At 40.5% G+C, this 25261-nt stretch overlaps 1 protein-coding gene and 1 pseudogene across 1 annotated transcript in view; one reads left to right on the top strand and one right to left on the bottom strand.

Moving 5' to 3' along the window:
* Positions 1-24852, bottom strand: part of Cfap61 (cilia and flagella associated protein 61) — a 237419-nt gene extending 212567 nt beyond the window's left edge. The window contains exons 1-6 of the mRNA XM_042666424.1: positions 24710-24852; positions 20265-20415; positions 17538-17614; positions 16556-16623; positions 15832-15958; positions 5643-5775 (exon numbers count right to left, since the gene is read on the bottom strand). Of these exons, the coding sequence (XP_042522358.1) occupies positions 5643-5775; positions 15832-15958; positions 16556-16623; positions 17538-17614; positions 20265-20415; positions 24710-24852 (699 nt within the window). The remainder of the gene's footprint in view (positions 1-5642; positions 5776-15831; positions 15959-16555; positions 16624-17537; positions 17615-20264; positions 20416-24709) is intronic.
* On the top strand, positions 5351-5469 carry LOC122096166 (annotated as a pseudogene).
* Positions 24853-25261: the final 409 nt, after the last annotated feature.

Below are 25261 nucleotides of genomic sequence, written 5' to 3'. Positions count from 1 at the left end.
AAGCAGACAATCAATCTGTAATAGGCTTAATCTTTTAGATAACATAGGAAAAAAAAATAGGTATTCAACTTGGTTCTCCAATCTGTCTTCCAGATAAAAGCCTTAAGCACATATATTTGGAAAATAAATGTGAAATGCATTTTTACTTCACCCAAAAATGAAATTCAAGAGAAATTCAAAAATTCATTTTTCCATGAATATTCCTTTCATTATAGGACCTCCTAAATGATACTTGCAGTATAAAGACTGGATTTACACAGCTGTTTTATAAAGCCATTGACACTTTAATAAAAGTCCAAAATAAACATTTTAATTTTTTTCCCAAATAACAAGTGATTGTTTGTCTTGTTTGCACTTGTGAACAAAGACTGTGTATCTGCAGTTGTCTGGCTTCTCTGTAATTTTAGGCCCAAGACTCAGCAGACGCTGATTAACCAATCCATCTACCATATGTGCAGAAAGAGAGGGCCAGCCTCACTCCCGGCAGGGAAAATTGGCATCCATCTTGGTTCACATGGAGATGTCCTTCTAATCTACAGCCATGCTGGCGCAACGAAACTTCCATGGCCTGAAATACCTTTTGCTGGCTTCACGGCAAGCTGCGTGTGCATGATAAGAATGTATTATTTATAAGACTGCTGTTAGTAATGAGCTATTACACTAATGGCTCATTGTGTTTGGAATTTGATTTCAAATGGCATGAATCACACATTCTGATGAAAATGAGAAAAACATGTTTTGCCATTAGGAACAAAGATTTAGCAGTCTCCAATTCTACAACCTGTTATATTCCCATCACTCATCCGGAGTTGTAACAACCAACAAAAGTTCACAATTAGAGATGACCACAGAACAAGGACATAAAGGGGAAGTCATGATCCTTGTTTGGGATTTTCTTCCAAATATCTGATCTGAGAAGCACTGTTCTTAAAATGAACTGGCAGGAGTCACCAAAAGCATCTTGGCTTACACATGTGTTTTCTGGAAAGGAGTGAATGGATTTATGGCCTTTCTTACTTGCACAATGAAAAGGCACTGAGTGCTGGCTGCTGTCTACTTTCAGGTGACAGAGGTCCTTTCCGCCATGAAAGTGTCTTCAATTATCTTGGACTGGAAGACAAAACTGAAGTTTTCATGTTGATCCTGTTTATCAAGTGGGGATCCATATGATGATACCTACAGAAGACTTAGATAACATTGAAAAACGAAGGCACTAGCCTTAGATTCACACACAAGCCCACTTATAAATTCATGTGCATATTAACGCCTGTACTTCCATTCTAAATGTCCAATAGTCACCCATCTATTTTGGGTGACACTACTCCACAATGAGGGTTTTGTCTTCTTTGTGACCACTGCTGGCTTTGATCCTTTCTTCCTGATGCCAAGCACATGGCTGACCTGGCAGACTCGCCCCCGCCTGCAGGTCAGTGGTGCTTATTTGGACCCACTGCTGCCCAGGCCCTGGATGATGCCAAAGCAGACTTTCTGCCCATCTGTCTCTAGGAGCCGCCCTTGGCCTCCAATTGCTCTCCATTGAAATCTCAGTTTGGAATAAACACCAGATGTCAAGGTAAGCTTGGGCTACAGTTATGACAAGGACCTTGCAGCAAAGTCATAGCTCAAAACTCCTCCAAAGTAGCCAGCAAGACAAAGAAAGTTCTTGTAGCTTAAAAGTCTTTAATTAGTCAATGGTTTTGCACATGGCTTAGGCATAGCTCTAAGGCATTCATTCTACACACATGGTCTGCAACTGCCATGGGCTGGTTTGGGAAGAGACAGACAATACACCTTACTTCATTATCACTGGTCAATATCTAAAAGTGTGTTATGCTAGTAAATGTTCAATCCACATGGGGAGGAGGGGCAAAAGCCCAGATTTGTAGTCAATTTCTGCCATATAAATACTGTTATGGAAAATTTTATGCTTCTGATGTAATATCACTGAATATAGAGCTAGGAAGAGATGTACAATAGCATGTCATCAAAAATATGGCTTCTCTATGGAGATAACAGACCAAAAAAAGTCTCTAGAACACAGATAATAGTAAAATAATTGGGAGGAATAAACTTTAAGCATTTACTAACTTAGCTTTAATATAATTATACATAAGTTTATATAGGTTTTTTTTTAAAAAAAATAATGCTGTGTTTAATAAGCATGCAAAGTCTCTGTGGTTTTAGCACCTAGCTCTCTAAAGCAAGAACACACAGACTCTAATATACTCCTACTCTAGAACTCCCTGAGGAAAACAGGGAGATAATGGGAGAATAGGACCAGCATTCGTTCTGAATTCAAAAAGGCTTTAGACATGAGAAATGGCTTGGCTCAGACTGGAGATGCCCACTCTGTCCCATTCATGGGTCCTGCTTCTGTCCTTTTGTTTTAAGATTGAGATCTCAGGTTTCTTCTCCACAGAATCTCCAACCTCTGACACCCAAGGCAGCATGGATATTGCAGGAGTCAGGCTGGACACCCACTTCTCTTCTGAGAAACTATCCCAGAGAATTAGAACTGTGATTTTCAGCTTATGGTTGTGATGTTTAACTCACTGAGTCTGCAGAAAGTATAGAAAGAGGGAGGAAGAAGAAAGAGAGGTTTCAGTGAAATGGCCATCTGAATCGTTTATCCACATTTCATTCAGATTATTTCTCTTCATTGTTGTCCCATCATGTATTTTCAATCTAAGCATGGGGAACTCCAAAGACCTCGTGGGTGATTCTCATAGATGCCAAGTTTAGAAGCAGCCTAAAGGGGCTGGGAAGGTGGCTCAGTGGTAGAGTGCTTGCCTTGCATGCATGAGGCCCTGGATTCGATTCCTCAGCACCACATAAGCAGAAAAAGCTGGAAGTGGCACTGTGGCTCCAGTGGTAGAGTGCTAGCCTTGAGCTGAAGAGCTGAGGGACAGCGCCCAGGCCCAGAGTTCAGGCCCCATGACTGGCAAAAATAAATAAATAAATATAGAAGCAGCTTAAAGCTGCTCCTGTTATCCACATAAGAGAACATCTGATTTCAAGTCTCAAGAAGATGATCATTTAAGTAGATCTTACAGTTTTCACAAATGAGAAATGAGTGTAAGAAGAATGAGAAACCCCTTTAATAAAACATCCTATATATACTGTCCTGTGTGTATCCTGTTGCAATGGGTCATCCTGTGTCCTTGTTTCAGCTTTTTGTTATTCCCCTTCACCTCCCCAGATTAGACATCTGTATATACAAGATGCAAGATACCCAAAATCAAGCACAGTGACAACAGGGAATATGCCATAGGGGAAAGAACATACAAAGGAAACAACAAAAAAAATCACATGGTACATTTTGGGGGGAATGAGGTGGGTAGAGAGGAGTGTGGGAGGTAGGGGAAGAGAAGGATTGTGGGACAACAATAAGGAAGGGAAGGGGTGACAATGACTGACAAGTAATGTGTACTCATTGCCTTACTCATGTAACTGTAACTCCTCTGTACAGCATCTTTATTTTAGAAAAACATCAAATAAAATGGCTAATTCTCTACCTTTTAATGCTTTCTTTCAGCTCAAAGCCCTTCTTTTTTTTTATTGTGAAAATACTGTACAGAGGGGTTACAATTACATGCACAAGATAATGAGTACATTTCTTATCAAGCATTGTAGCCTCCTCCTTTGTTTCCCCATCCCATCCCATCCCATCCTCCCCCCGCACCCCCCCACCAAAGTTGTAAAGTTCGTTTTCGACATAACGACTTGTACATCTCATTGTTGCAATGGGTCCACCTGTATCTCTATTTAAACGATTTGTTTTTTCCCCTTCCCCTCCACAAATTATACCAACAAATACAGTGAAAGCAGGGGTTATACTGTGAAAGCCCTTCTTTTTTAAATGAAAGTCAAATATCTATTGAAAACAAAAACTGTGGTTGTGGAACCCTGGGCTTCTATGAATGAGTAGATAGTCAAGGCATTCAAAATAAGATTATCTTACTGTCAGAGGCAAATTTTAGTCCAAGCTTATATAAGAAAGACTTTTCTGAAGCATGGTCCCTCTATTTCTCATGGACGCAAAGAAAACATCTGAGCTCACAAGTTCACTGCTTTCCTTTCTCCTGGTTGGTCTCAAAGACTTATCAAGTATATAAGTAAACAAGTCAGTGAGCACTCTTCCAGTAACCAGGAGCCTTTACTCCTTCACAAAAAGTTCTCTAGTGTGGGCCCCTCGGACAGCAACATCACCCTGGAACTGATAAATTCAGCTTCTCAGACTTTCTCCTGCTAGATCTACTAGGTCAGAAATGTTAGTGTGGAACCCAGTCACCATTGCTTTCAGACACTTTCCTCATATTGCTCATGTACATGTAAAAAAGATCTCACTTGTTACAGCCATACCTATTCTAATACTGTATCCTAATGACTTTAAGCTGCCAAAGTCTTCACTATTTTCAGACAGACTTCTAGCATCCTCCACAAATATCCATATTCATCATTTTTAACTCCTAAGAACACTGAAGCCTACAAGATAGAATGCTATCATGTTGTTTTACAGAAAGGTGTATTTTTAGCAAATCAACAATACCTGCCTAGAGATACCTCAGTATCTTAGCTTACCTTAGCTATATGAATTAGGTTTCAGTTATTTTATTTATTATTTATTATTATTATTTAGTTATTTTAGTTATTAATGCATAGAAGGGGCCTCCAGGTAGCCAGAATTGTGTAAGGGAGGAACATCCATCAGCAAGTGCTTCCAGGGTGGGTGGAAAATTATCACAGGTCATGAGAATTCTAGAGCGGCTCACATGAGTCACCCAGGGTCTTTGGGTGACTTTCTTACACTAAGGCTGGCTAGCTTGTCAGCTCTTTTCTGTCTCTTCATAAAATATAGGCCCAGCCTTATGACTTTTAAAAGTTAGGCTGGGCACTGGTGGCTCACGCCTGAAATCCCAGCTACTCAGGAGGCTGACATCTGAAGATCACAGTTCAAAGTCAGCCCAGGAGGGAAAAGTCTACAAGATTCTTACCTCCAATTAACCGCAAAAAGCTGGAAATGAAGCTGTGGCTAAAATGGTAGCATGCTACACACACACACACACACACACACACACACACACAAATATTTGAACAAGTTCTAGAAATGAAGTAATACCACGGTAGGAATCATAATTGTTTGACTTTAATGACAGTATTTTAAGTTACAAGTTACACAAGAAATCATTCCTGATTTTAGAAAACATAAAGGGGGCATTATTCTGCAACTTTGGAATGGTTCTGAGAAATACATATGTAAATAAAGACAGGAAGCAAGAGGCGGATACAGCAAGTGAGAGAAAAGATTACCATTTAGGGAAGCTACGTACTCATAAATTTTCTGTAGGTATGAAATTATATTAAAACACAAAGTTAAAAAAATCAGCACAGGTTCAAACAGTAAATCCTCTTTTGCAACCCAGAACTCATTGTTGAGTATGTGTTTTGGTACATGTAGGAAGGACTAGGACTCCTAGGATAGTTTGAAGTGAGGGAGGGGGTTACTACTCAGGCAGGTTGGCTCAGAAGAAAGATGATGTAAAAGCAAAAAAATAAATAAATAAGTAACCAATAAATAAGTTAAACAAAATCCATCCTCTGATTTCTCCCTAAGTGTCTCCCCCTGGAGAGCTGTTACCAACCTCACACACAGCAGCATGATTCTCTTCATCTTGGGCCTCTATTAGTTCAGCGAGGAAGTATTCACCATACGTTTCCTTCAGAATATTGTCATAGCGCATAAATATTGGCATGAGGTCATCATGGTCTTCCACCCTGTTTTTGACAGAGAGGCTTTCATTTGGTGTTGGTTTCATCATTTTTCCCCCTCAGTGGAGCATCTACCATGTGCCAGTCCCAGGTCTAAGTACCAGAGATACGGGAAAAAGGGACAATAAAATTGAAATGCATTTTAATCATTTTCAACATTTCCAATCATGACATGTACCTTGGGATGAAGAATGACACAGATGGGCTGGGAAGGTGGCTCAGTGGTAGAGCACTTGCCTTGCGTGCCTGAGGCCCTGGGTTCGATTCCTCAGCACCACATAAGCAAAAAGAAAAAAGCCGGAAGTGGTGCTGTGGCTCAAGTGGTAGAGCGCTAGCCTTGAGCTGAAGAGCTGAGGGACAGCGCCCAGGCCCAGAGTTCAGGCCCCATGACCGGACCCAAAAAAAAAAAAAAAGAATGACACAGTCAGGTGGTCAGGGAAGACCTGTGACTACAGACATGTGAGATGTGACCTGAGTGAAGAAGAGAGGAATCTCTGCTGAGACCTAGACAGAGGTGGGCCATTCAGGAAGAGAGAACACAACTGGCATGTGGGTGGTGGGCTGGTGGAATGTTGGGCAACATTTGTCATCCATAAACCAACATTTCCCATATGTTGCAAGGGTCACTATTTCTATGATATTGTCCAGAATCCTCTTACTATAAATTTAAAAAAAAAACTCAATGCCTTCAGAATGTCAGAGTAACATATTTAACCTCATCCCTGAGACATCTCTACATTCTTGTGAAGGAAGAATGTTGGTGGAGGTAACAAAGCCCTACTCACTATCCTGGAAAAATCCATCTCATTGTTATTCATCTAATCATTAATCTCTTGTCAATATTCTTGAGAAAGAGAGACACAGGGGTCCCTATCCAGACAGCCAGAATCGTTATTTTTACTGTCACCTAGGTTCTGGCCATTAGTGATATTCCCTGGAGTGAAGCTGAAACAGGGAGCCAGAGACAAACATCAACTATACTTTTAGAGGATAGCTGAACTTTAAACACTATCCTTGACTACTGGTACATGTAGTTTTGTAGGTATGTCACTCTGAGAATTATCAATGGTCATCTGTGGTTGAGGCTCCAGCAGGGTGATCTGATTATGACTTGAGCTAGGGAGTCATTCTACCTGGGCCAGGATCCTGCCTTTGCCAGAGAGTGTGACTCTCTTAACCTCTCTATCACTGTTTCCTTGTTGGTCCTGGAAATAGTAACTATGAAGGTAGGAATATGTCTTAGTGTTATTTGTACTGTCATAATTATTACATAGGTAGAAAGGGCCAATAGAGCAATTAAAGGACATCTGCAATCAGCAGGTGGACTGAGAGAGTTCTTACTACAGAGGGTTCAATCACTGTGCTGGCTTCCCATTGGCAGGCACATGCAATGTCAGTCCACCTGCCATCACTAATCTTACAATCCTGTTTTTCTCATCTTGCTCCCTTAGTTAAAAATATCTGCATGTTCTCTTCTGTTTCTGTAAGAAGCACAAAGTCCTTTGCCTCCATGTTCCCACCCTTTTGCCATTACACAAACTGATCTACCTACTAACCCTAGAAAGGGACTTCATCTTCTTCCTATCTTGTCTCTGTTCATCAGTACTGTGACTCCTTTGCTATTCCACATGCTAGCATCCTTTAAGCCTCACCCCACCCCATACTTCAGTCTTCTTCCCAAGAACTCAACGTTGGCATCATCACTGGATGCATATTATCTAATGTTAATTTCCCATAGACAAGGTGTGCTACATCTTTCCAATCACAGGAGATGATGATGATGATGATGATGATGTGTGTATGTGTATGTGTTTTCTGATAGGGCATAGGAGGATCTCTGTACCATGTATAATAGCAGCAACAGCCACAGGACAGGGCCCTAACCACACATAAAACCTGACCAAGGGCCCAAATACACTATCCAAAGAGGATGTGATTGCTAAGACCCAAGAGGTATATCTGGAAAGTTGGTACCCACAGTCCCACACTGGTGGCTCCATGGGCTTTCTAGCCTTCTGATCTACCACTGAGAAACCAGCAGTTAAACTTCAACAGTAAACTTTGGTTTTCCCATCTGCAAAGGGGTATGGGGAGAGCAAGGGTAGCTGGGAGAATACAATTCTGTGCTCCAAATGATGATTCATTTAAACCTACTCTGCACACAGTAAGCACTCAGTAATTATCTATTCTCCACAGGAGACCTCAGAATTTTAGCTGAAAGAGCCTAGAAGACTCCCTCCCAGGAACAGTTAACTGCCTTCACATGGTTTTTCTCTGTAAAATGAATTCCTGATGTTAAAATATAATTCTAGAGAAGAATAGCCAACGAGTCCATTTTTTAGCCTTCCACTGAAAATCAAAACCTGCATCAATGCTTATTAACAGACATAATTATTTTACACAATGGGACAATACTTCAATATCGTAATTATTTTAAGTGGATCAAGATAGCAATCACATAAAATACTTCCCAATCAACTTTACTTATATGACTTTCACACACAAAAAAGTACTGTTCTACAGATATCAAAATCAGGAATTCGTATTAACACACTTGTGCATACTCAGACGTCAATATCAGTTCTTCTGGGGAAAACAAGAAGAAAACACCCACATCACGATGTTCTGAAGTTTCTCCCTTAAGCCCTTTTCCAAAATGGTTAGAGCAGGACTTGTTCAGTTAAATGCATTCCTTGGGGCAATTGATAATTTATGATCTTGCATCAGCCCAAGTGCTAATGATAAAGTATGACATCACCCTCAAAGTCTCAAATGGCTTATGACAAGGTCCAGCCTCACAGAAACAAAACACCTAGCTACAGAAAACCATCCATGCAATAAAATGTTTAAATGTGAGCTCTCAGAAGCAGCGAGCGTGGCCTGGGAATGGCAGGTGAGGACAGCCACCTGTCATTGTGAATTTGGCACTGCACGACCAGGCACATACCTGCTACTTACAGCATTACAGAGTTCTGACAACAATGACTACTGTAATTCACCAGTACAAAGTAGGAAGGAAATAACCCAATCCTCTTGAGAGAAAATCATGTCTTCCATTCAGATGGCCATGTAATCAATGATGGACTATTTTATTTGTTTAAAGGTCTATACTATGAAGACTTCTTACTACATTCACTCAATTATCCAAATGTCCACCAGACTCTGAAAACTGTGCCAGATAAAAACAGAGTTGAATCCAAATCTCAAAATTAACAGCTCGCTTTGGAAGATGGGTGTCAGCTAAACTCAGAATATGGCAAAATGAAAGGTGACCTGGTTGGTGGTTCTCCCTGGCTTCGTGGAAGGTGGGGAGAGGAGATAGAAACAGAAAAGCAGATCATCATGTTCATGATGTCACTTTGCATTTTCAGGTGCATTGTGCTGCTGTGAAACCCACAGAACTTTCTCTAGCACCCTGGCAGGGTCTCTCAGTGACAAACAGATCCTCAAACTGCCTTACCACAGCATCCCAACTGCTCTGCCATGTAATTACTACCCTCAAGGAAAATGTGAAAGGATGATTTCTCTAGTATGGGAGAGATGCACATGATGTCCTGGCCAGCAAAACCACCATTGAAAATTCACAAATGGGAGGTTCATCCTTAAGGTTTGTAAAGACAGCAGTGATAGACCACCTTCACATCAGAATATTGCAGCGTGTCCTCTCTCCTGTCTGATAGCATTTCCCATAACTAGAGAGGATTTGCATTTTAACCATCCTTAAAAAATGTAGTGCTGAAGAAGTGATTCTGTTGTCACTTGAAATGCCAGAAATAGATGAAATGTGTGTGCACACACACATTTAAGAAATCAACAATGGAAGAAAAATGTATAGTAAATCCAGTGTAATGTTTTTAAAAAATTCATTGTTTTCTGGTCAAGCCAGACCCTTACAATGAGCACTCTCTCCACATGGGGGTAACAGAACTTAAGGTAAGCACCAATAGATTTTTTGTTTTATTCAGAGGCAGAAAACAAAGCACCTTTACTTTCCAAGATCTCTAGTGACCTCTAGTGGTTTTCTTTACGAAACCAAATTAATCATTTCTATACTACATACTCTTATTTTAGATCTTTATAGAGTTTCAAATGCCACAGTTTCCATTCCTTGGAAAGTACCATAATTTTAAAGGCTATGGAAGATTTTTTTAAATTTGTGTGCTGGTTCTGGGGCTGAACTCAGGACCTGAGCTTTTGTACTCAAAGCTAAAGCTCTACCACTTGAGTCATACAATTCCAATTCTGGTTTTAGTGGTTAATTGGAGGTAACAGTTTCATGGACTTTCCTGCCAGGGCTGATTTCAAACTGTGATCCTCAGAACTCAGCCTCCTGAGTAGCTAGCATTATAGGTGTGAGCTACGAGGGCCCAGCCAGAGACGATTTTAAACTCAAACTTTTATCAGGTTTTGAATGACTTCAAATGTGTACCAGGCTAGAGGCCCTTCTATCTCTACCACCAGGACCTGACCCAAGTGCTCATCTTGGCTCTACTGCTCCAGTTAGATCACCCACCAAACTCACCATTGGTGTGAGAAGATCACTGATGAAATTCTGTAATTGTTCCACTCTTTCTTTTGGAATATTTTAGGCTATTTATAACTTGGACATTAAAAAAACTCACTCCTAAAAAATTGCTCAACAGTTAAATGTAAGTGGATTTTTAAAAAGAATGAGCCTGTCAGATGTTTCAAAAAACGAATTGCCTTAATAAGTGAAAGTTGAAAAGCACCAATCTTATGTTTTAACTAATTTTTTATTTCTTACATTTAAGATTTTTTTCACTGGAATAATAATTATGCATATTGATGGGGGTAAAGTGTGGTCATTTGATATATGTACACATGTGTAATGATCAAATCAGAGTAATTAGCATTTCCATTTCCTTAAACATTTATCATTTCTTTTGTGTTGGGAGCCTCTAAATGCCTTGCTTTTTGTAAAGAACTAATTTTTCTTTCATCTTTAAAAAGCAAAAAAAAAAAAGCAATAAGCTTGAGCCAAGATTAATCACTGCTATGGGGAGGGGGTGGGAAGCAGCATTCCATGAAGGTAAATTTAGTTATTCTACAAGACTGCCTGACAATATATAATCCTTTTCTTGGCTGAGTGAGTCTCCTCCCAACCCCATGAGAACTTAAAAAAAGAGATTGCCCCCAGAAAAACCATGCCAATGTCAATCTATGAACTTCTCAAATCCACCACTGATGATTAATTAAGCCAACTGTAGATGTTTTAAGGTGTACACAGAATCAGCTATGCTTTTTGTTTCAGCTATAATGAAAACATAGAAGAGTAACTTCATTAATTACTGTCTAAGTAGAGGGGCAGATTACAGCATAATTTTCCACATGGGTAAATCAAAGAAATGGGACAGGGGATTACGATGTTAATTCATTGGCTCTGAATATGTTGCTAGTTAAATGGCTGAAGGATAATTACATCCCCCAGCCCTACACTGGTTTAATATCTTAAGAATTGTGTTCCTCACCATTAATTATCAGTGCAAGTAACTACTGATGAAACAGATGTCAAAAAATAATTGTGGGGGAAATGAGAATCGTGAGGCTGCCTAAGAGGAGCAGAGCTACGCCTATAGGATGTTCTGCAATTTCTTCATGTTCCCAGTGTTAGAAGTAGGAAAAAAGGAGCTACATAAATTTTAAGATAGGCAAAATTTGATATCCACAAGTATCAAAACTCCAAGCTAAATATTTTGGAGAAAGGCCATTTAAAAGTGTATCACATTTCTCCAGCTCCTACAAGCAAAGGTACTGTCAAAATGTCACAATTCATCTGGACACTGGTAGCTCACACCTAGCTACTTAGGAGGCTGACATCTGAAGATCCTGGTTCAAAGTAATCTAGGGCAGAAAAATTTATGAGACTCATCCCCAATTAACCAGAAAGAACTGGAAGTGGAGGTGTGGTTCAAGTGGTAAAAATACTAGCCTTCAGTGAAAAAGCCAAATGAGAGTAGAGTTTGAGACCTGAGTTCAAGCCCCAGTACCAACACACACACACACACACACACACACACACACACACCACACACACCACACACACACACACACACACACACACACACACACACACACACACACTTGTCAAATCTTCCACCTGAATTCATTACTATATACTTCTCTTTTTATAAATGTCCCTTCCTTATTCCATACCAACTTTCATCTCTTTGCATCAGAAATACTCTGGGATTTGCTCCTTCCAGAATTTCTGACATCTAGAGGAACAGATATTTAGCCAAAGGAAAGTAGTATGAACAAGATCTCAGGTTGAAGAATCTCATCTTTGTTCACTGGTAGGTCATAAGCCATACCACTAAGCTTTCATGTGAGAGACAGAGCAAAAAAAGAAGGAAAGAGAAGAAGTAGGAGAGGAAGAACAAGCAAGAGAAGGAAGGAGGCTCTGGGTTGAGTACATCTTAATCTTTTTCTTTAGTAACTTACATCCTGAAGGACAAATTAGGTATCTGAGCAAATTAACAAAGGTCACTTTACTAAAAAGTGAAATATCTGGTGTGTAATTTTAGCACTTGGGAGGCAAAAGCAAGAGGGTCCAAAGTTTGAAGCCAACATGGGCCAGAAAGCAAAACAAATAAGAAGCCATCAAAAACTGCTTCTGTTCATGTCACATTCAGGATTAGATTTATAAACAAGCATTTTATTGCAATATTGTCTTGCTGAGTAGCCATGCTGAAAGTATTTACGTCTTAATGTTTCTCAAGACAACAGTAACCACCAAATTCCAAATCGTGCACATTGTCTAGATGTTGGGAAAATACCGTGAGAAAGGCATCTCCTTCAACTGTAGCTCCCCAACATACACAAAGTACTGCCATGTTGTAGACATATTTAATCATCCATCAGGACATCTGAACTTCAAACTACCTTAAGTTCAAGTATTCTGTTCATTTACATGGAACTGTACAATGGCACTCAAACCCACACAGACTCTATTTAAAATGACAAAGCATTGATTTGGTCTAACCGATTAGGAACAATTTCAATAGCTGAAAAAAATCTCCAAAGGTTGAGATTGTAGTTCAATAGTAGAACTTCATGCATGAAGCCTTGGATTTGACTATTTTCATTGATATTTAGTCCCTAGTCTAATGAAAATATCCAGCTTTGATGAGTGTGTATAGAAATAGAGCTCTGCTGGTTAGAATATACATTGACATGATATTCTGTTGAATGTTTAATACTATTTTGTAAATGTTAGTAGTTATTTGAAATTCTAGGTATTATGCAGAAATTCCATGTTTAAGCATCTACACTACAGGAAAAAATAGCATACAAAGTACCTGATATATATACTAGGCCATTTACCACAGTGAAAGCTCATGTTTATCTTATACAATGCAAAATACATCCAGCCCGTCATTGAGAGTCCTCATATACTTTTAGCAGTTCCAGCATTGTTCGAAGGCCAAGTTCAAAGTTTCCTCTGAGACTCAAGGGAAACTTTTAGCTGTGCACAACAAGTGGAATTTAAATGAAAACTAGAGGCTTCCATCATACAATTGCCCATAGTAAACATTTCCATCCCAAAAGGATGAAAGGAGGGCATGGAAAGGAAGTGGACCAAAGCAAAGCACAAATGTATCAGGGAAAACATTAAATTTTGTGGATTCATGTCTGGCATCCAGTGTACTTGGTATGTGATGTAATCACCAAAGGGAGTGGGTACTGCTGCAGCCTTGCTGATTCAAAGCCTATTTTGCCTCTTGGGCTGGATCTGCTCACTGCCTGTGGCTTTCCTCAGAAGATATTCATGTTCCTGGCATTACTAACTTCTTGGAGTCATCACTGTTTTCACCTTCACCCTCACAAATTCATACTCTGACCTTAATGGCTCCCTAGAGGGGATCTTGATTGTGTTACACATTGCCTGGCTTCTCCACAGGCCTTCCATCAAAATGTGAGGAGAAGTCTCCATGACCTCATTAACTCTTGAATTCTGCATGCCTGCCCTAATTTCTTAACAGGACATATGAAAATACTATGCACATACATATAAGAATGTATGTGTATGCATATCTATATACAATGTATATGTATGTATATCTACAAGCATAGTTATCTTTCCATAACCATTCAAGATTAGGTCCAGAACCCTCTCAAAAAAAAAAAAATCTGAGGATGCCAACTCTAAGATACCATAGTATTTCTTATAACCTACATGTATTTTTCTGTGTACTTTAAATCAATTCAAGATTAATTTAATACAATGCAAATGCTATGTAAAGCCATACATGTTAAGTACAGATGTAATTGTTGTTGCTGCTGCTTATTTTGCACTACATAGCCCAAGCTGAGCAGGATCCTCCTGCATCATCTCCTGAGGACTGGGATTATAGATACGCACTATCACAACTATATCAGATACATGTTTCTCCCAACTGATATAAAGGTATTCAAGTTATTTTTTCTTAAGTAAGTTTGGGTAGTTTGGGGTTTCAAAGAACCTATTTTACCTACAATTTTGGATTTGTTGATGCAGACTAGTTTGTAACATTCCCTTTTACCTTTTTACTGCCTGTTGGACCTATAGTAATAATTCCTCTCATTCCTGATCTTGGGCATCTGTCTCTATCTCATGGGTTTTGGAATAGGTATCAGTGATATCTCATCAATGCAGGCAGCAGGAGACAGTTTGGGCTGCAACCTCTGAAACCCACACACTGACATGTGACTCAGGAGCACAGCCTTCTCAAGACAAAGAATCTAACAGTCTACTTGGTACTCCCATCAGATTCTTTCACTGCATCTTCTGCCACTTTTAGAGACTCTAACGTCTACCATACTTTTCTCTCTTTTCTAGTTTTAATAATTTTCTAGTTTTAATAGTCTTTAATAGTTTCAATGAGAGCACACGTTAATTGTACTATATAAGGAGTTTATGACATCCCTATATGTAAGTGTAGAGGCTCTCAGCCCTTGAAGCCTGAGGCAACCCATGTACTCTGCAGCACAGCTTCTCAGGGCAATCAGACCTCTTTCTTTCCTTTTTGTTATGTGCCAGGACTAGATCTTAAACTCAGGGCCTTGAATTCTCAGTTAGCAATTTTGTTCAACTCTACCACTTGAGCCACACTTCCATTTCTAGGATTTGATGGTTAACTGAAGATAAGAGTCTCATAGATTTTCCTACTCAGGTTGGCTTTAAACTGTAATCTTCAGAGCTCAGCCTCCTGAGTAGCTAAGAGTACCAGCATGAGCCACTAGTGCCTGGCTCAGACTACTTTCTTATACACTGCTCATTTCCTCCAGAGCAAATATCCCAAAGAAGCAGGCAGAAGTGTCCCAGCCTTGCAAGGTCCAGAGCATCTTCTACCATGATCCACTATGAAAGCAGGCATAATCTCCCCAGATTTAAAGAAAGGACACAGAGCCTACTCATTAATGGGAGGAGTGGCAAGGTCACATGGTAGGGGATCTGGCAGGATGGGAGATAGAATGGGGCCATCTTTCAAAACACCACTTGTCACTTAGAGACTTGAGGGCCTTACTGATGGTGAAGACATTCAGCTTAAAAAAACCACTCTTTGGGATTAATCACACCCTCATTCACTAAGGGTCAGAATACAGGTGAGTTTTACTGGGAAAACTAAATAGGAAGATTCATTTTTAGGTTTGTTTGATTTGAAAGTGAGGATTGTGTTTTTAGGACCCTCTAGTAGAAAACGCATAGCTTTGCAGCCACCAAGAACTAAATGAGGACCATCAGCAAGCTAGTCCTGCAGGCTTTGTTGGTTCATGCCTATAATCTCAGAGGCAATCTGAGAGGCAAAAGTAGGAGGATGGTAATCTGAAGCCAGCCTGGATTAAAAGTGTGAGACCCTATCTGAAAAATAACTAAAACGAAAGAAAAAACTAAAAGAAAGAACTGGCTGAGACTCAAGTGGTAGAATTTCTGAATTCAACACCCCCGTACTGCCACCCAAAACATAAAAATAAATTAAAATAAATTGAAAAACAACACTGATAAAAGTAACTGTTCTCAAGCTTAGGTTTAAGAGCACTAAGACACTGATCCAACTGTACCTGGCTCTGCGAATGTGTAGCTGGGGGTAATGATTTTCCCTGTAACATATATATACTGCAAAGTCTTCACTGTACGACAGAGATGGAACAGTGCCCACTTGGTCAAAAACAGTTATGAGAGTTGAACCTAAATCAAAGGAAGAAAAACATGACATAATTTGATCAAGGAATAGCTTTGGGAAACTTCAGACTAAAACGTAATCTCTGTTCAAAATCGTGTGTGAGTGTGTGTGTGTGTGTGTGTGTGTGTGTGTGTGTGTGTGTGTTTTGTGTGTCCTGAAGTTTGAACTCAGGGCCTGGTGTGTGTGTGTGTGTGTGTGTGTGTGTGTGTGTGTGTGTGTGTGCGTGTTGTGTGTCCTGAAGTTTGAACTCAGGGCCTGGTACTGTCCCTGAGCTTTTTTGCTCAAGGCTAGTGCCCTACCTTTTGAGCCACAGCTCCACTTCTGGCTTCTTTGTGGTGAACTCTAGATAAGAGTCGCATGGATTTCCCTGCCTGGTCTGGCTTAGAATTGAGATCCTCAGATCTCAGCCTCCAAGGTAGCTAAGATTACAAGCATGAGCCACTGGTGCCCAGCTCAAAATCATGTTTGAATGGCTGTAATTAGGTATGTACATGACACACTGACAGCTGGAGACTACACTTCTCCCCCCTTGCCAAGAGTAGCACTGTGAACCAGAGTCCCCCATGTCAGCTATGGGGAGAGGAGGTGGCTAGGGGCCTTACCTAGACTCATGAAGGATGGCACTATTAGGAATATATAGTGCAGTTCTGGCACGGTCTTAAACACTGTCCTGGCGAGGAAAGAGTTGGTGTTAATAACAGAGCAATCCCATCAGGTTGCCCGTTTAGGGGGACAAATGCCACCACTGGAAAAACTGTGTCTAGAAACCCACAGGTTCGCCTTTGTTCTCTGTCTGCGAATGCAGATCATTTCCAGGGCAGTTTTTCTTCGATTGCAAAGGGCTTCTTAGCTTTCTGTGCCATGGAGGTCCAGGGAATAAAGGGCACCATGTCCACACGGCACACCAGATTTCTGCTGACATTAACCTTTGACCTGGCATCTGGATAGTTTGGTGTGACATTACAAAGTGACTTGAAAGCTGAGCACCTCCCCCCCCCCCAAAAAAAGAAAAAAAGTCTGTGCCGGCTGTCAGGATCATGTCACTAGGACTCAATGGCCCTAGGGAATCATCTTTCCCGGTGTCTTATTATTCAGGATGCTTTTGCAGCCTGCCATGATAACACACTGCTAAGGATGGCATGGAGAAAACCCATTTGGGGGAAACAAAACATCTGTTTGTAACACTTTTCTCTTCTGCTACCTCTCAAAAATTCATTTCTTTGAGTGACTCTTCTACCTGTTAACCACAGATAATAGCAGTGATAGACATGAACTATATGGAAAAGTAGATTGATAGAATTTCAGCTGATTTTCTTATAGCAATATTGTGGCTGTTAAAAAGTTATTTTTATTAATCATGAACAGTAAGCAAAAGAAATCCCCCTCCCCAAGAATTACATGGCATGTCAAAACTGTGAGAACTGGAGGCATAACTCAAATGGCAGAGCACTAGGTGTGACTGGAATAGCCAAGGAAAAGCATTGAGTCCTTGAGTTCAAGCCTTAGTACTGGCACAAAAGAAAAAAAAAAAACCTGTACACAACACCTCTTCCATGCTCCCTATGAACAAAGTTCTGTACTCACTTGATGATCTCTTTGCAGCAGCCAGTGGAATATTCATCAACAGCCACGAACAGGTGCAAGAACAGTGTGTTCAGAGGCTGCAGGAGAAAAGGAAGACTTAAGATTAAACACTGAGTCAGCAAACTGCCTGGTACACAGCCAGTGTGAGGAGAGGTGATCAGGGCAGTCAGACTCAGGGCTAAAGGCATTTGGAGATGACACATGTCTAAGGGATGAGACATCCAGGTGGCATTTGAGTCCTCTGTAACAACTCCTTCTGTTGCCTTCTGTCCTAAGAGCTGAGAATTATTTAAGAAAACTGGGATCATAATGAGGTGCAAGCTACTGCACCCGTGTTCTTCCTTCCTGCCCTCACAGGTGCACTGTGGGCAGGGAAGAGCCTGCAGGGGAGTGAAATCAATTATGAACTCCATCATTTTGTCTCCAAGGGTGTCTATGCTAACTGAAAGACAATCGCCCTCCCTCCAGGGCTCCTGAGTCAGCAGCTGCTGCTCTATTCAGAGGACATGAGGGAGAGAAAGATTCTGTTATGAAATTGAAGGATGGAAGGCAGATGTCACGTTAGGGATCGAAAGGCTTGTTTTGTTGAACATTCCCAGAGTCCGAATCCAATATTACTCTTAGGATGCAGAAAACCTGGGAACTGAAAGCTCAAAGTTAACAAGATTCTAATAGCCTTTCAGAGTAAATCCTTACTTTTAAGAGTTTTTCATCCTATAACTTGTTAAGACTGTTTAACTGGCTTAAACAATAAATAGTAGTGTAGTTCTATCTATCCATATAGCAGAATACTGTGTCCATAAGCAAATCTTCAAATCCAAAATTTAGTTCATGCAAAGTAATTGACTCGAGAGGGCAGTGCTTGTACATTTGTCAGGACAGTAGCAACCTGTCTGAGCTCCTGTTTTTCTAGGTACAGTCAACCCTCAGTTTCACTGGGGGATTGGTTCCAGGAATTCTGCAGTTCCATCCATAAATGCTCGACTGAAGTAAGAACAGAGTAACACCTATAATCACCTATAATCACAACTATTTGGAAGGCAGAAATAGGAGGATGGCCCAAAGTTGGCCTGGGGGATGGGGGGTGAGGAAACCTAAGTCTTATCTGGAAAAACAAACCAAAAGCAATAAAGCTGGAGGCATGGCTTAAGTGAGAGTGCTTTGCCCAGAAAGTAAGTCCTAAATTCAATCCCTTGTACCTCCAAGGGAAAAAATTTGCATATAACCTGTGCAATCCTCCCACACATTTTAAATATGTCTATATTGCTTACAATAACTAAATATGATATAATTGCTATGCAAATGGTTGTTATGCTGTATTATATAAGGGAGAAAGTCTGCACATGCTCAATTTGTTCTGAACATTTTCTATGAGAAACTGGTGGAATCCTCAGATGGAGAACCATAAATTCAGATCCAACTATAGTTCTCTAGATAGCCTTGGATTACCAACCCCACATTGTGTGCCAGTATCACTCTTGGTGGATGGTGTGGGACTTAGAAACAGTCATGAGTTTGATTTGTGGATTGAAACCATACTGACAGAATTTTAAGCACTTTCAATGTATTAACTCCTTTACTCCCATGACAGGTGTGTGTGTGTGTGTGTGTGTGTGTGTGTGTGTGTGTGTGTGTGTGTGTGTGTGCGTGCGAACCCACACACACACGCGCATGCTGGAACTGAGGCATGAATTCAAGACTTGGAGTTCTTGCTTAGCTTTTTTACTCAAGGCTGGCATTCTACCACTCCAGCTATACCTCTGCTTCTGGTTTCTTTGTTAGTTAACTGGAGATAAGAGTCTCACGGATTGGTCTGACAAGGCTGGCTTTAAACTTTGGTCCTCAAGATTTCAGCCTCTTGAATGGCTAGGATTACAAGTATCAGCCACCAGTATCCATGCATCCAATCAATATTTTCTCTTTCTCCTCACATTAAGGCGTTTGGGATACACTAGTCAAAGATGAGGGCAGAAACTGGGACTGCCCCTGGCCTGGCTCTCATAGACCACACTCAAGAGTACCCAGGTTGGGGCTGAGAATGTGGCTTAGTGGTAGACTGCTTGCCTAGCATGCATGAAGCCCTGGATTCGATTCAGTACCATACACACAGAAAAAGCCATGAGTGGCGCTGTGGCTTAAGTGATAGAGTGCCAGCCTTAAGCAAAAGAAGCTCAGTGACAGCATCCAGGCCCTGGGTTCAAGCCCTACAACTGGATTGGAAAAAAAAAAAAAAGAGTACCCAGGGTGGACTCTCAGAAACTACTGACTTAATTCCAGTGAGCTGACAGGTTGTCATGTAACTGCAGCTAGAAGACATCAAATAAGTCACACTCTGCAAGGGTACCTTGTAAATCAAAGAATATGACTTAAGTCCAAGGTTCTGTTGTCATTATTACAAGGGCAACTATGTAGGTGACAGAGGCCCTGAAAGCCTAACAAAACCTCAGAGACAGCAGGATGCAAACATCTGACACTTCCATGAATTCCTTGCTCCCATTTCTCATTAGCAGAGCAAGGGCCAAGCCTTGCCAGCACCTGGTTGACTAGGTTATGCTGCTACCCCCAGCTCACATCAGTTTGAACTGTCATATATTTTCTGTGGATTTTGGACTTCTCAGTCCAAGAGCTGAAATGACAGCATTGTAAACCCAGGTCTTCCCCTCCGGGTTAAGGCTGTTCTGACAGGCATGGAGAGGTGGGGGAGGGGTGGGGAGATGGAAATCTTACTGTGCATGGGAGGTCTTTGTCCATCTCACGGAACACAGAAATCCAGCCATCCTGCCTGGCAACATTCCAGTTGGGATAGTCCACGAAGGTGGCCTGGGCCATGATCTCCTCTTTGTCATTGCAGAGGGTGACGGCAAGGTTTGCCTTTTCTCTGTGGAATGAATACAAATCGAACACATGAATCAAGATGACCAAAGCGGAAGTGAGAAATAGGTCATTTTCTCCCTCCCTGGGCTCCTGGAGTTAGTCTCTACTGCCTGAGGGCTAACATTTCAAGAGACAAGAATGACACTGCAGCCAGCTGAGGGTTGAACTTGAAGAATATTTGTTATCATCCACTCAATTCTTATTTAAAATTACTTTTCACTAGATCGATGATATAGTTGTAGAATCAGCTGTTTCCTTGGAAAACTGGCTAGGAAAATACGACTGTAGTTTTCCCTATCTTAATCTCCATGTCACCAATACCTGTGTCAGTCTAAACTCACATTTAGGATGGCCAATGGTCCCTCTGCACAGGACTGATGGGATTCCCAGGACATGAGACCTCCAATGCTAAAACCAGCTAAGTCCTGAGCAAACTGAGGTGACATGGGCTATTGTATATCCATCAGTATTCTGTCCCTGGGGCTTGAACTCAGGGCCTGGGTGCTATCCTTGAGCCTCTTTATTCTGAAGGCTAGCACTCTAACACTTGAGCCATACTGAGCTTTTTCTGAGTAGTTTATTGGAGATAAGAGTTTCATAGACTTTCTTGCCAGGGCTGGCTTCGAACCACAATCCTCAAATCTCAGTCTCCTATGTAGCTAGGATTACAGACGTGAGCCACCAGCACCTGGCCTGGATTATATTTCTTTGATTTGGTTTTAGATAAGATCTATGTAGCCCAGGCTGTCTTTGAACTCTCATTATCTTCCTGCTTTTGAATTACCCAAGTACATCACTATGCCTGGTTGAGACTTTTATTTTTAATACTGGAGGGTAGCTCTATGTGGAAATATACTTTGTTTTTAAAGATGGAACTACATGATCCATAATGTTTATGACCTGTTTTTTCGATATGATAGTGTATCACATTACTAGAATAGTTCATCAAACAATCCTTTAATACCTATAAGCTTCCCGTACTTTTAACATCATATTTTTCTTTAAAACAATTTATTTTTGACTTAAATAGAAATACTTTAACAGAAAATTTCCATCTATACTATAAATGGAACGCTTTGCTATCCTTTGCTATCACTAGGAAGACACTTTTATAAAAAAAATAAAATTTTAGCTAGGACCAGTGTCTCTTGCTTTTAATTTTAGCTATTCCTGATACTAAGATCTGAAGGATCACGGTTTTAAAGCCAGCTCTGGTACAAAAGTCCTCATGATTCTTTCTCCAAAATAACCAGCAAATAGCTGGGCTGGAAGCATGGCTCAAGAATGTCAAACTGCAACAATGAGATGTACAAGTCCTTATGTCGGAAAAATGATCTTTACAACTTGGGCGTGGTGGGGGGGGGTTGGAAAGGGATGGGAAGGGAAAACAAAGGAGGCAACAATGGTTGATAAGAAATGTACTCATTATCTTGCCCATGTAATTGTAACCTCTCTGTACAGTATTTTCACAATGAAAAAAAAAAGAGGGGCTGGGAAGGTGGCTCAGTGGTAGAGCACTTGCCTTGCATGCCTGAAGCTCTGGGTTCGATTTCTCAGCACCACATAAGCAAAAAGAAAAAAGCCGGAAGGGGCACTGTGGCTCAAGTGGTAGAGCACTAGCCTTGAGCTGAAGAGCTGAGGGACAGCGTCCAGGCCCAGAGTTCAGGCCCCATGACCGGACCCAAAAAAAAAAAAAAAAAAGAATGTCAAACTGAGCAAGCAAGCTAAGCAAGCCTGAAGCCCTGAGTTCCAACTCCAGTGCCACAAGATGAAACATTTAAAACAAGAGCTGCTTATGTATGTGTCATATAAAATCATTTTGAGTGTCACTAGGAGTAGAGCATCTCTGGGAAACATTGTGCTTAGGATGTCAGTCTCGGCACCTGCAGTCCATCAAAGTGGATGGTCCCTCCAGTTGCTAGAATATAGTACCCACACAGGGGACCCATTAGCAAGAGGATACAGCCCTCCATGTTCTGAATTCAATGAATCCTCTGCTCCTCATTCCATCCCTGAGATTATCTCCCTCCAGCTCTTGGTCTTTGGGACTTTGCTGCCCTGGGTTCCCAGAACCATGACTTATGGCCTCAGGCTGGTTCAGATGAGAAAACACCCATGGCACAAGAAAGAAAGAAAGAAAGAAAGAAGAAAGAAAGAAAGAAAGAAAGAAAGAAAAAAAGAAAGAAAGAAAGAAAGAAAGAAAGAAAGAAAGAAAGAAAGAAAGAAAGAAAGAAAGAAAGAAAGATCATGGTAGTGGTGATGGTAAGGGAGAGGTGGTGGGGAGAGGGCGGCCATCATCCTCTCAGGGAAGAAGAGACATTGTATTCCTGGAATCTTTAACTTGACATGCATTTATCCATGGGAACCGTGGGGATGGTGCTTGGGCTCTGTAGTGTAATTAGCATGGTACCACCCTGCACAGACAGTATAGATTAAATAAGCTTTTGCCAGTTGGCCTGGGAAACCAGCCAGCAAAACTTTGTCTCAATGGGAAAACGCTCTACAATTTCCAAATGGCTACCTATCACAAAAAGTAACTTTTGTAACATTATCCTTTTGTGTATATAATGTCTACCTGCTATTATTTCTTTAGTCATTACTATTTTACAGGGCAGATAAAAACCATTTTGGGAGTAAAAAAAAATGGGAGCCCAGAGGAAGAAAAAGCGAAAGGGAGAGAAGACATATTACCAACTAGATTTAAATCGCTCTTTGTAGTAACCAAAACTACAGAAACACTGTTAATGTATAAATTATTATATACAGATGTATATATAATGTATATACAAATGCATACACAAATTATGTTCTGATAATAGAAATTAGAGCTCATTTCATTAAAGCTGCATTCGTTCAATTTGTTTAGTAAATTTCCTAAGGGCAGCAACACTTACTTAAGTGCACTAGATGGAGATCTTGGTGTAAGAACATCTGCCTTTCTTTTAACTTCGCAAACAAGACACCTTGGTGTTGCCTAGCATCCATCATACACAGATGGGAGACAGGCAGTGCCCTGTTCTCTCTTATCGCCTCCATGGAGTCTGCTCTGGACCTGGAGGTGGCTTCCAGCTCATTCCTTATTCTCTGCCTTGCCAAATCCACTCATTTTTACCTTTAAAATGTAGCTAGATTTTTAAGTGAAATTGACTTTATTCATTCTGTATCTCTGTGCCTGAGCAATCCATTAAAAAATATAAATAGATGAGAAAAGAAATTAGTTGTTAAACCTTGAGGTTGGACTGTCAAAGAAACAGACTATTTGGGTTACCTATATCTGTTTTGGAAGTTCCAGTAAATGACCATATACATATTATTTTGCTTTTCAAAAGTATGCTGATTTCTAAGGTGGGCCAAAACCTTTTCTCTTGAGCATGAGTGTAAATGGTAAAATATATTCTATTCGTTGTTTGTGGTGTTTATAAAAATACATTTGGGGGCTGGGAAGGTGGCTCAGTGGTAGAGTGCTTGCCTTGCATGCATGAGGACATGCATTTGATTCCTCAGCACCACATAAGCAGCACATAAGCCGGAAGTGGCGCTGTGGCTCAAGTGATAAGAGTGCTAGCCTTGAGCTGAAGAGCTGAGGGGCAGTGCAGGCCCAGAGTTCAAGCCCCAAGACTGACAAAAAAAAAAATATATATATATATATATATATATATACATATATATACATATATATATACATATAGTTGGCTTTTGTTTACTGTCTTACTAGTTTTAGTGTCCATAGTCATCTATAATTAAACAGAAAGGAAGGACAGATATTTTAAGAAAATTAAATCTATATTTTCAAGTTTAGAACATTTTAAGCAACAGGTAAGAGCAAACCCAGGCTCAGCCACTTATGTCCAACTCCTATGTAAAATGGTCATGAGAGCACAGCAGGCATCTCAGAATCAGTAAGATAATGCTGCTAAGCACAGAGCCTTATAAAAGAAATTCTCAAAATCTGACCAGTAATATTATTAGGTTGTCCTAAGTGCCTCCACAAGGGGCCGGGGCAGCTGAAGTTTTCACAGAGCCCATGAGAAGTCTTTCCATTTGCATTCATTAGACACAGAGATTGGTTGTTCCCAGTGATTTGTTGCTATACATTTTTTTTTTTACTACACTGTGAGCTGCCTGTTTCTCCAACCTAAGTCCCATGAGGACAAAGGATAATAAAATTCTTAACTTTGTTTTCTAGTGCTGAGGATCAAGCCTAGGGCCTTATGCATGCTAGGCAAATGTTCTGCCACATGGCTAGTCATGTCATAAAATGGATAAACACTCATGAATTTACTCAGTTATATACTTACAGAAGATAGATGATATTAAGTCTCCCAAACAGTTTCTGGGTAAATTTTCTGATGAGGTTTTTGATACAATAAATATCCTGTGATTCTGTTCTGCGGCAATGAATCACCTCTACCTTCCCTCTGGGAGAAGTGAGTATGGACATTTTTTTCCTATCCAAAAGAGAGAAAACAATCTATTATTCATCTGAAATGACCCGCTGGTTTGTTTAAAGTACTCATATAACTGTACAGTTTCTAGAGGATCAGGACAAACATGTATGATTATATATGTATGACTAAACACTGTGTGTGTATTTCCCCTGGCAGTAGTTACCACAAACTAGCCAAAATGAAAATTAGCCTATCTAACACTTTCTGCAATTGTATCCTTTGTTTCCAACAAAAAAAAAAAAAAACTGCTTTAAAATATTCTAACAGTGGGATTATAAAATGTTGAAAGAATTTTCAGATTCGGTTTCCTTCACTGGCTACCATGATATGTTATCAAGAGTTATAGAGGACACAGGTATAGGCAGCTGTTGTCCATCTTTCAAATAAGAGTTTCCCAACTCG

This window comes from Dipodomys spectabilis, unplaced genomic scaffold (assembly GCF_019054845.1).
Source record: "Dipodomys spectabilis isolate Male_0828 unplaced genomic scaffold, ASM1905484v1 ptg000365l, whole genome shotgun sequence".
Classification (NCBI taxonomy): Eukaryota; Metazoa; Chordata; class Mammalia; order Rodentia; family Heteromyidae; genus Dipodomys; species Dipodomys spectabilis.
Note: the sequence above shows the minus strand (reverse complement) of the source record. Positions and strands in the feature narration are given on the sequence as shown.